This window comes from Sphaerodactylus townsendi, linkage group LG08 (genome assembly GCF_021028975.2).
Source record: "Sphaerodactylus townsendi isolate TG3544 linkage group LG08, MPM_Stown_v2.3, whole genome shotgun sequence".
Classification (NCBI taxonomy): domain Eukaryota; kingdom Metazoa; phylum Chordata; class Lepidosauria; order Squamata; family Sphaerodactylidae; genus Sphaerodactylus; species Sphaerodactylus townsendi.
The window spans coordinates 48,275,106-48,287,315 of record NC_059432.1 but is presented as its reverse complement, the minus strand read 5'-3'; the positions used below and the strand labels follow the sequence as shown (position 1 = coordinate 48,287,315).

The window sequence follows — 12,210 nt, the reverse complement described above, 5'->3', positions numbered from 1 at the left end:
CACTTGCCTGTAATTTATGTTGTAAACCGCCCTGAGCCCTTTGGGGGAGGGCGGTATAAAAGTGGAATAAATAAATAAATAAATATGCCATATTGTCTAACATGATCTTAAAGATGGATCATCTTACCAGGAATTCCTGCCTACCAGCTCTTTGGGCCTGGTTATGGTAACTCTCTGGTGACCTTTGTCCACGAACAAACTGGTGTTTTCTGTTTTTGCTTTTCATAATCCAAAACTTAGCAGGATATTGAAAATAGATACATTTTAGCTGAAATCAAGTCCTTGCACACTTGCACTGATTATATATTTCCTGTGTCTAGCATTTTGCTACTGTTATTCTGGATCCCAAGGCATAAACAAGTCTCTGGCATTAATATACCTATTTTATATGCCATAGAGCAGTGATGGCGATCCTTTTGAACCGAAAGTGCCCAAATCTGCAACGGCTTTAAAAGCCCCACTTATTTTATGCGCAAAGGTGCCAACACGGCGAATTGTGAACCTGAATACCCATGAAGGTTTTAGTTTAGAAAAAAGCGGTTGGCTCCAAGAGTAGCAGCATAATGCCAGGGAGTAAGCACTTGAGTGGTAGTCTGGCGGCTTTGCTTTGAAGCAATCGTGAAACGCTTCAAATGGGTGAATCACGACCCTAGGAGGGTTTAGAAGCAAGCCCCATTGTCAGCAACTGAGCTTACTCCTAGGTAAAGGATTGTGCTTTAGTTCTTCCCATGAAAATCAATGAGGTTTTAACAGAACAGGGTTACCTACATGTCGTGCCCAGTAGCCCAGGCCAGCCTCCAGATGTTATTGTGTGGAGGGGCAATTTTAGCCCCCACATGATGGAACTCACAATACTTGCTAACGATGTGCCCACAGAGATGGCTCTGAGTGCCACCTCTGGCACCTGTGCCATAGGTTCGCCATCACTGCCATAGAGCAAAGGTGTAGAACCCATTTGTTACAAGGGTTGGATATGACATAAATATGACTTAGTCGGGCCAGACAAGGAGGGGAGTGGCTGCCTTGACGGGCAACCCACCACCATACTTATCAGCCCAGATCAGCACTGGGGAGTGGGGTGGCTACCTCAGCTGGTGAACCCACAGTTGGTTCACTAACCCAGAATGGCACTGTAGGACAGTGGTGGCGAACCTATGGCACGGGTGCCAGAGGTGTACGCCAGAGCTCCCTCTCCTCTGTGGAGCGATCGCAAACAGAGTGCCCCTCCCCACACATCTAGGGCTAGCCTAGGCAGCTGGCTGGCTCGTTGATAGCATTAAACCTAAGATTCTGGTTTTTGGGGAAAGCAGTGTAGAGTAACCCTGTTAGTATCTTGCTGTTAAACCTCACTGAGTTTTCATGCGCAGAACTAAAGCATGATCCTTTCCCTGGAAGTAAGCCTCGGTTGCTGGCAATGGGGCTTGCTTCTGGAAGATGGCTTCCTAGGGTTGTGGATTCACTCGTTGGAAGAGTTGCCGCGGTTGTTTTCAAAGCAAAGCCACCAACTACCACTAAACTACTCCCAAGTAATGCGCACCTCAGAGGCAACCATTTTTCTTCAAAGCTAAAACCTCCGGTATTCAGGTTAAATTGCCGTCATTGGCAGACTTTGCAATAAATAAGTGGGTTTTGAGTTTGCAATTTAGACAGTTGGTCTTGAAAAGGTTAAGCCATCACTGCCCTACCTCAAACCTATTTTTTGCTTTGGATTTACTATCCTCATTAACTGGAGTACATTATGCATGCAAAATTAAGCAGTGATTACCTTCAGCTTCCCAGTTCAAGTGCGAGAGCTGGTTCTGTTTGCGCGACAAGGAAAATGGTTTTAGCGGGGAATAGGGGCCCATTGTTGAGTAAATAGCAAAGCTGTCCAGAAAAGCTGTCAGTATTCAGGTTAAATTGCCGTATTGGCACTTTGCAATAAATAAGTGGGTTTTGGGTTGCAATTTGGGCACTCGGTCTCGAAAAGGTTCACCATCACTGCTGTAGGAGGTTGTGGGAGGGAAGAGTGGGTGGGTAGATAGGGAGGAGAGAAGGTCTATTCCACTGTACCACTTGGTCTGACCTAGCCCAGCCCCACAGTGCAAGCCACCATAGTACTTGTTCTAGCCTGGGCCAACTGTGGCAGCTATTTGAACACTAGGCCTAGCCTTGTGCTATAAGGAGCCACTGTGCAACCAGGCCCAGCCTGGAGCTGACGGCAACTGTGCTACTGAAACTGAATCAGCAGTGGACTCTGCCATGCCTCTTTTCAAGAGATATGGTGTAAACATGACCAGTGATTGACTGACTGATAGACAGATAACCTTCATGAGGAACCATTAATGTTGATTCAGATGGCTACAGAGAAGAACGTGATTATGTACAATAACTGATGATATGGAGATCAAAACAGAGTTGACATCAGAGCAATAACAGTTTACATCATTTTCTTCTGCTTTTATTCAAAAGTATGCTTTATTGTAAAATAGTGACCCCCATGGATTTTATCTGATGTAATATCTGTAATGTTTCAGCTTGAGTATGGTGGTGACATGGCTTTCCAGAGAGACTTTAATACTCAGGCAGTGAGATTTGGTCTGGTTCTTACACAGGTAGGTTTGCATTAGAATGTGAAAAATTATTAAACAAAGTGGGCTGGTTGGCTAGGTCAATATGCTGGTAACCAAGCCACTACAGAAGTATTTGAAATCTGGGAATTTGGGAGGACAGCACTTCAGAAAGAATGATAAGAATTCTACTCAGATAAACTATGTTCAGACTTTCTCTGAAATTCACAAGCAACTTCAGTTTTTCTTCCTTGTCAAACCAATATTCTCATGTCAGTTCCAAAAAATTCTGGTGATTTCTGGAAATGAAGTGGGTAGGACAGTGATAATAATGATTGCCTTTCAGAGGTGATCTCTAACTAGTCAGGGATCACATTGCCATCAATTTCATTTGACTATATGATATAGTCACAAAGCCATATCATTCAGACATGTCTACTCAATTACTTTGAAGCCAAACCAAGTCATACTGAACACAGTACTTCCTCCCCTTAGACAGCTTCTGCTTCTACAACTTGAGCTCCAAGGCAGCAGAAGCCTGATCCCAAGTGGTTGGAGGCCAGGCCAGGTGGCTGCCTTAGATGCGCCTCCGGCACAGCGACTTAAGTTTCTTGCGCCTGCTCTCCTCACATCCCAAGATTGTTCTCTGATTTTTCCATATTTTTAATCATAACTGAGCACTGCTGGAAGCAGGTGAATGAAGGGGAAAAGAGCAAAGAAAAAGTGGGCCTTTATAACTTTGAGCATAATTAGCCAAATTTAGGCACATTAAAGATCCCTTTATTTCAGTTAAATATATGTTTGATTGTGCCTTTTATTATTTGTTTTTTTCTACTGCAAGGAAGAAAATACCTTGAAATGTGTAATAGATGTTTATAATGGTAAATTATCACAATTATAAGAAGATCGTTAAAAATCTTTTCATAGAATCACTGCAACTTATTTTTGTCTGTGAACTTTTAAAGTAATCTTGCACCTGATGTGCAATAGCCAGCTACATTTTAAAAATAATTTTGCAAATAATTTCATAATAATATTTCCCCTGGCTCAAGGATTTATGAGTTTTTTCTTCCTGTTAAGAGAGACTTTGCCAAGTTTTTGTTGGTATTACTTTAAGGTAAAAATTGTTGTATTTTAAAAATTTGTGTTGAGTGCTTTAGGAACCAAGATACCATGCAGAAATAATTTCCATTTATGGATTCTTCTTTGAGATAAAAGCAATGAGACATGAAGCTTCAGCATATAGTTTTTATATGCAAGTAAGTGAAGTATTTCTGTTATCCTGGTTTAACTGATTTAGGAAAAGATAAGCACCTTTAAATTCTGTTGTGTTAGATTTGCAAATTGTGTATGCTTAACTCTGCCACTGAAACTGATGGGATTTAAGATGGATTTTTTTTATTACCCCCTTTCTTTTTATGTAATATGCTCCGTTTGAAGCTAAAGAAGATGTAGTAATTAATGCAATATGATATGAGTGTATTAAATCATCCTCAGGCTTCAGATGGATGAATAAAAGACTAAACTGTGCTGTATTCTGGCAATGATAAATTACAAAGGGAAAGGGTATGCCATTTGCTTCTTTTTCCTGTATGATGGAAGAAATACTGAAGATTGACTCATTAAACATGTTTTCGCAGACTGGGAGTACAAACACATGGCTCCCATTCATTTTTGTTGGGCTTACAGAACTACTTCTTAGTCGAGTGTGCACTTTGTAATCCTCCCTTTGCGGATGGGCCATTTCAGCTGTTCTAAACTACCATGACTCAGATATTTTAGGTGCCTGTAGCTGGTCCCTTTTTGCCCAAAGTGGCACACATTGACATATATGTGGATACTGAGTTAACTACTTCCTTCTGATCACCCAGCTAGAACTATTCCAGTGGCTCTGAGCTTTCTGCCAGTTGTTCTGAAGGAGTTGTAATTTCTAATGCTCACTAGCTATCCTGGTAGCACAGTGAACACCCTTGCAATCCCATTCAGAATCATTGCAGCCTAATTTGACAACTGAATTCAGTAGACTTGAACTAGAGCAATTCTGCACATGATTGCCCTGTCAGGAGATAGTGCCTGCTTCCCATATTTCTGTACTGAGCCTTCTGTCTGGAGAATAAGGCACTGAAAAAGAAAGGTGGACAGAATTAGAAGGGTTATCTGTGGTTCCCTCACCCTCTGTTCTACCTACTCTTTTTGTGTCTCCTCTGTTTCTCTCCCCAACCCCCATCAATTCTTGCCAAAATGGTCTGAGCTTTTCAGAGACCCAGGCATTAGAGTCACATTAAACTATGGCAATTAAGTGGCAATTTTAACAGTTTTCATAACCTGTCCTAGCACAGAATTAGAATTTCTTTGGTGCAGAATTTTGAGACACTGATCTAAGAAAACCAGCCAGTGCACAGGAAAACTAATTTCAACTCTAATGTCATTTCAGAGAGTCAAACATACAGATCCAATTATATCTTTTTTTACTGCTGAGTGTAGCCCTGTTAGCTTAAAGAAGGAGCGTGAAGTTCAGTATGAAATAAAAGCACAGTGCCAGATAGATGGAAAGTGGGAAGAATTCACCACAGGCAGACTTACACAGAAGTTCGGTGTGAAGAAACCATCTTGCAAAAGCAAGGTAGGCGGGAAATGAGTTATTTTATCTGCTTCTATAAAGTATGGCAGTAGGAAAGATTAAGCTTCAAAGGTTCATTTGAGCTCTTTTTCTTTATGTATACTTCATGGGCACCTTCAGAAAGACACAATTTGTGAGTAAGGGCTTATTTAGAAGGACCATTATCCAAGGAAGATGCAAGTATAATCAAAAGAGCAATTCCAGGCATTGGAGCATATTGCCAAATCAGTATAAACTGATTAAAATTTGGTTCTGCACAGCTGACATAAGATGTCCTGAGGATGCAAAAAAAAAAAAAAAAGGTCTCCAGGGAAGGCATTCCACACAGCCTTTTCCCCAAGGACATCTTTTCCCCAAGGACTTGCCTTAGGACACCTTATTTCTGGTCAAGACATCTTTTTTTTAAAAAAAATGCTTCAAACTGCATCTTTTCCCCCAAGCCACCTGCAAGATGTCTCCTGCATGGTTGTTCGGCATACAGTGCTCAGGAGGTGTTTCCTGCTGACCATTTTGCTCTTTGGTCAGATTCACCCTCAGCTCGTGCCCAACATTTTATATGCTGCTGAAGGGATTCTCCCTGCCGCCATTTGCTCTGACACCTTTCCTGTCTGGAAAGCATCTAGAAGCCAACTCTTTTGAAGACGTCCCTCAGACATCTTATTTTGGAAGAGCAGAGTGAAAAGAGGCAGTCGTCTCTTTTTAAGACATCCCACAGATGTCTTTTTTGTGCTTTCTAGAATGGACCATTGGGTTTAACTACACCATTAGAGAATATAGAAGGCCTTGTGGACTAAGTTTTGGATTGGCTGCCATATGACTCCCCATTATCTCAACTGACCTTCAAAATCAGTGGATCAACTGCAATCCATGAACTTTGGATAGCACTTCGTTCATCCGAGAAAAAATGAAAGAAAAATAATATCTGAAATATTAGCCAAATATAAGTTCCAAATTAAGTTGTTTTCACCTATATGCTGCTTTTAAAAATTAAGTAATCAGCTTTCCTTTTGATTTAATAATAATAGGTAGAAACCCATGTCAACTTCTGTTCTTTGTCTTTGTAGGTTTTGAAAATGTATGTACCACCTGTTCCCATCTATGTGACGTTTTCTCTTCTTTTTCCATCATCATTGGCATAAAAGCCAACAAACTTTTCCTTTGAAGACTTTATTTTTGGCATATGACTAGTATGCATTTTCAAGAGGGTAGCTACCTTTGCTTTATAAAATAAATGCCTTCCCCTTCCCCATGTGTTGGACTCCACGGTATATTAATCCCATAATGAGTCTGCTGTGGTTTCCTTTTACTGCAGTTTTTATTTTCTTAGACTTGAACTTGAATTACAGAGTTGTTAGGAAGCAGCAAAAATACAATCTGTCTGCTTTTACACATGAAAATCTGTGTACGTGGCAGAGACTCACCACAAACATTTCATGAGGCTTTCTCCTTTCTTTCCAAAGATGAGATTTTAGCCAGAGGCACAGCCATTTACCAGGTCATGACTGGCACTGAGTAACCCATAATGTGCCTCCCATGCAAGTATCCAGCACTTTGCTTGCTCTGCACTCATCCCAGTGCACAGAGCATTAGCAAGTATGCCAGGAGACTGGAAATCACACCTCTTCCAGCTATCCCAGCTCATGTTGTGGGTCATTCCCAAAGAGTGATGAGTCCTCAGGGGATGTGCAGGATCCAGTAAGCCCAGACCAGGTTGGGAACCAACAAGGGCTGGGCTTGTAGCAGCCAGAGCTCCTGCAGACTTTATAGGGTGAACAACAGGCAGGTTAGGAATCAGAAGCAGAAGTGCCTCCAGAAGCAGGCCATGCATCCGTTCCTACTCCCAACTGAAGAGACTCATGCACCTAGCTTACCTGAGCCCACATGTCAACAGAGGCAGAAACGCAGGGAGCTTTTGCAAGTTAAACGGAGAAGCGCGTGCCTGCTAGCTCAAAGAAAGCACCTTCTGCAGCAGGGGGAAGCATAGTCTTTGCAGAATGAAGACTCACATGCTGGTAGACCCTATATTAAGCAGGTTCACATAGGAACATACCGCCCATGGGGACAGGGGGGTTCAATGACCCCAGGCGCAACTACGGGATGGTGGTGCAAAATTGCCCCCACTCCCCTCCTCCTCCCATGCTAACCCGGCTCGAAAGAGCTGGGTTGGCGCAGGGGAGGCACCTAAAGACAGGTCTGGCCTGCAAACCACCTTATTTCCTCCTTAGGCCTTTGGGAGCAGGGCGCAGAGGCAGCTTGGATGGGCACCGCGCCAGCAGACTGGCTCCTGAGCCACTCACCTGGCTTCTGCCCTCCCCAGCTGTTGTCCCAGGGCGCCATTTCCCCCTGATACGCCTCTGGGTTCACAGAGCATACCGACCTGGATGAAACCAAACATATGACTGCTGCAACGCTTCTTCTGACTTGTTGACACTGTATTCTGACCCTTGGACCAGACCTCTGATATTGAAATCCTTAACAGACTCTCTGACCAGACTCAGCTTTTTGCTGTGACTTAATATCTCAGCCTGGCAGTGCAACCGAAACAGCTCACGAGTATAATACTTTTTCAAAAATCTGAGAAATAAGGTAAATCCTGGGAATCCATTCTGTTAACAGCAGTATCTTCCTCTGAAACAAGGCCTCTTCCTTCCCCTGATACTGGGAGATACTCTTACCTTGGACCAGAGAAAGGCATCACCATTAGTACAATGGGTTTCTGGACTTACTTACTTACTTACTTACTTATTTAAATGTTATGCCACCATTCCACCTGATCAGGGTCCCCAAAGTGGTGAGCATAAAAACAATTTTAAAAAATTTAAAGTTATAAATTTATTCAATAAAAGCACATCAGCACCAATATATGGCACTAATGGCTACATTATTGCTTTGATACTGGAACTGGGCAGTCCAACTGGGTGGAGAGCAGCAGAGGGCGACGTGTTTGCTGCCTTCACCAGCACAAGGGGCACCTGGAAGTTGGGGCTACTGCAGAGCAGTGATAGTGTCTGATTTGACACTGATGAATGGGGGCAGGGTGGGGTGTTCCTGGGGTGGAGCCAATGTTAATTAGTGTCCACTGGCATTCCACTCTGGGAAAGCTGCCACCTAGACCTTCAGACTTATGCCGCACAAAAGCGTGGTGTAAGCCATTATCAACAATGGGGCAATCCAAGTGGTGGCAGGGATTTCAAATTTCCTCCCTTCTGTACCATAAAGGCCCCTTGGAGGCGGTATGGTGGTGCCTTCACTCCACTGCCTTTGGCCATGCAGAGCTCCCCGCCCCCCAGAACTGGATTGCACTGTAAGCTTAACAGGTATGGTTGCTGACCTCCAGATAGGCCATCCATAAGAAAAAAACAGTAGGTATACCGATAGTTACCAAAAAGAATATTCTGTACCTTTAAGGCTCAAATACTGTGAAATGCAGTTTCCTTAAATAATGATTAATAAACACAAAGGTACACCAGAGGCATAGCTAGGGGAAATGGAGCCCGGTGCAAAGTTTTGCTCCCTCCCCCCGGTTCATTTGTGTTTTTTGTATTTTTTCATGTATTTTTTCAGTTTTTGGCCTGCAGGGGGGTGTAGTTTTTAGGCTAGCAGCATCAAAATTTCAGGGTATCTTTTAGGAGACTCTCCTGATGATACCTCCCAGGTTTGGTCAAGTTTGATTCAGGGGGTTCAAAGTTATGGACCTTAAAAAGGTAGCCCCGTCTACTATTAGCTCCCATTGGAAACAATGGAGGATGGGTCACCTTCTTTGGTGGTCCATAACTTTGGACCCCCTGAACCAAACTTCACCAATCTTGGCTGGTATCAGCAGGAGTGTCATCAGACAATATCCTGAAATTTTGGTGCCACTATCCTAAAAACTGCGCCCCCTGCCAGCCGACAAAGTAAAAACACTAAAAATATCAAAAATACATTTTTGCTGCCCTCCCCAGGTGCATGCCCAGTGCGACGTGCACCCCCCTGTCCCATGGTAGCTATGCCACTGAGGTACACTACCTTCACAATGATATTTTTACTACAACTATAATTTGTAAACCCTTACAATGACATGTCTCAAACACAAAAACCTTTACATAAATATAAATATACAGTAAACAAGGGGCTAGCCAGTGGTGGGATTCAGCAGGTTCACACCACTTCAGCAGAACTGGTTGTTAAACTGGTGCTTGCAAACAACCAGTTGTTAAATTATTTGAATCCCACCACTGGGGCTAATTAACCCCCAGGTTAGGTTATGCAATAAGGCCTGGTAATAAATTTTAAATGATTAATACAAAAGGATTTGTTTCTCATTTTTTCAGTGTGGTGCTTCTCCTGTTAGGGACGAGAGGACTGTCATGTGGAACAGGTGGTTGGGATTTGAGAAGTACAATCATCCCTAAAAGGAGAGGCACCACACTGGAAAAAAGAGAATCAAATCCTTTTGTATTATTTAAAATTTAAGGAAACTGTGTTACACAGTATTTAAGTCTTAAAGATACAGAATATTCCTTTTGATGACCTCCACATAAGGCCTGGAGATTACTTAGAACTACAACTTTCTCCAGATAACAAGATTAGTTTCTTTGAGAAAATGGCAGCTATGGAGGGTGGATTCTATGGCATCATACCCCACTGAGGTGCCTCCCCTCTCCAAGTCTCCCCTCCCCTATGTGTGGATGGAGAGTGCTGTTAAGTCACAGGTGACATGGCAACTCCAGAGGGTTTTCAAGGAAGAGATGTTCAGAAATGGTTTGCCATTACCTGCCTCTGCATAGTAACCCCTGATTTCTTTGGTAGTCTCTCATCCAAATAGTGACCAGGGCTGAACCTGTTTCACTTCCAAATTCTGATAAGTTTGGGCTAGTGTGGGTCATCCAGGCCTTGTAGACCACTCCTGTAATCTTCAAGGGTTTTCCAACTCAGAGTTGGCAACTCTGTCAAGGTTGGATAATAACACTCCAACCGACCGACCGACCGACCGACCGACCGACCGACCGACCGACCGACCAACCAATCAAGCCTTTATTGGCATAATAAACAATAAAAATAAATACAGCAAGAGAAAAACTGGTAAAAACATGGACATGCACATAGCAAAGAATAAAATGTTAAGTAAGAAATTGCTGCTGGCTTTTGATAATTTCCAAAAGGAAATCTGCCGCTATCACACAGAAGGCAGGATCTGGATTATCTAGCAAGTAAAGTAATATAAATAAATCAGGGAAATGGAAAATAAGGAAGTAAGATTCACATACTTGGATCTGATTTCCTTGAATCTGGGACAATATAATAATTGGTGGGCCAAAGATTCGACTAAGCCAGCACTACACGGGCACAATCTATTAGACTTTTCTGGATTGTTAAATCTACTGTGTAACAAGGCATAACATTAAACCTGGCGAGCATTATAGTCTCCTTTGAGTGGGGTTTATTAAACAATACAAGTAATGAGCCAAGTAGCTCTGTTCAAATGGAATTGAAAAATACAGGGGGGAGAGAGTTTTCTTGGCTACAGTGATTGAAGTGGAAAACTCTCTGTCCAATAATCAGCCTTTTAATTTTTTATAAGCTTCTAAGTAGGACAAGGAACAGAGTGAATCCACTGGCAGTCCTATAGAAACCATTTTCTTTTTGATTATGGAAAACCAGGGGTCGGAATGAGTATCGGAGAGCAACACTCCAGTCACTGTTTTTCAGAAACTGACTTTGTCCACAAGACATGTGATGTTATCAATTTCTGCCCCTCCACCTCCAAAAAAATTTACTTGTTTCTTACTCGCAATTTCCGAGAAGGATTTTTTGTAATTTGATTCAAAGTTGCATTCCTTCAAATAATATTTATAGCTAAAAATAAGTTGACATAATGCAGTTTTCTTCCTATTTGTGTTGTCTTCACTGTAATTTGTTTTTCCAAAATCAAAGTGACCAAAGATCATAGTAAACCAAGGGGGGGGGAAGGTTTTTTTTTTTTAACCTGTGAATAATGACAGCTCTACTTCACTGGCTTCATATTGCTGAAAGAACAATTGACTATGCACATTTTGAACATACCTGAACAAAAGAACACCACTTCAGGGGCACAGAGCACTTATACTAAACCATTGCCAGAATTAGTAGTGTTAAAATATTTTGCAATGATGTCTATAAACTTATACCCACTGAACAGACTTTGGGGAAGGGGGGTTCTTGAAGAACTCCACAACTATCAAAATGCAGAAAAATATTTCCCTAAAGAACCTCGCATATATTCACTTTCTTCCTGTGGAAAACAGTTAGGAAACACAGGATTTATTTCAGTTGGCTTAGACTGGAGTAACTTGGCATAGGATTACATTGCAAAGGCTTCACTGAAATCCATGGAACACAGTATTACTAGGATTTTACTGTGTTGTGTTGCCTGACCACTTATGCTTCTAGTGTACATCTGGCTTGTGAAATGAAGACTGGTCATGGAAAAATGCAAAATCTGTCTCTTAGAGTATTCCATATGGCAACTATGTTCTTATTTTGGTGTTATAGTGGAGACAGCGAGTATCTCGTTTATGGAAAATTCTTCTATTCTAAGTCAGACGTTTGTTGAGCTCTAAACAGTCAGTAGTGCTGTATTATGTTTATGGAGTCTACCAGAAGACCAGCATAGATTGAAGACCCTGCTCTAGTATATTATAGTGACAAAACTGGATGAAATAATGCATCCAGTCACTTTGCTTAGAGCTGTGGGGCTGTTCCCATGAATAAATCAGGACCATTATTCTTGCAGTTTTTTACAAAAATAGAAAATATGCAAAATATGGTAAAGTGTGAGAATGAAGTATCTGTAAAAGAAGAAGTAGGTTTCTAGACTTTATTGCTGCAAAGATAGGTTTGAAAATATTTGTTACATGTTTGCTGGAAAAAAAGAAGCCAGTGTGGGGCAGCGGGAGCTCAATAGGATTTTAGGTAGTCAGGAAATGAAGCATCAATGCCCTCCACACTTTTAGAATTCCTTATGACCGGCTCTGACCTGGATAGTCCAGGCTAGCTTGATCTCAGATCTCTGAAGATAAA

At 42.0% G+C, this 12,210-nt stretch overlaps 1 protein-coding gene across 1 annotated transcript in view; it reads left to right on the top strand.

Annotated features, from left to right (window-relative positions):
- BTBD16 (BTB domain containing 16) overlaps window positions 1–6,392 on the top strand; it is a 39,388-nt gene extending 32,996 nt beyond the window's left edge. Inside the window, exons 14-17 of the mRNA XM_048506887.1 lie at window positions 2,517–2,594; window positions 3,710–3,808; window positions 4,984–5,172; window positions 6,234–6,392. Of these exons, the coding sequence (XP_048362844.1) occupies window positions 2,517–2,594; window positions 3,710–3,808; window positions 4,984–5,172; window positions 6,234–6,308 (441 nt within the window). The 3' untranslated portion in view covers window positions 6,309–6,392. The remainder of the gene's footprint in view (window positions 1–2,516; window positions 2,595–3,709; window positions 3,809–4,983; window positions 5,173–6,233) is intronic.
- The last annotated feature ends 5,818 nt before the right edge of the window (window positions 6,393–12,210 follow it).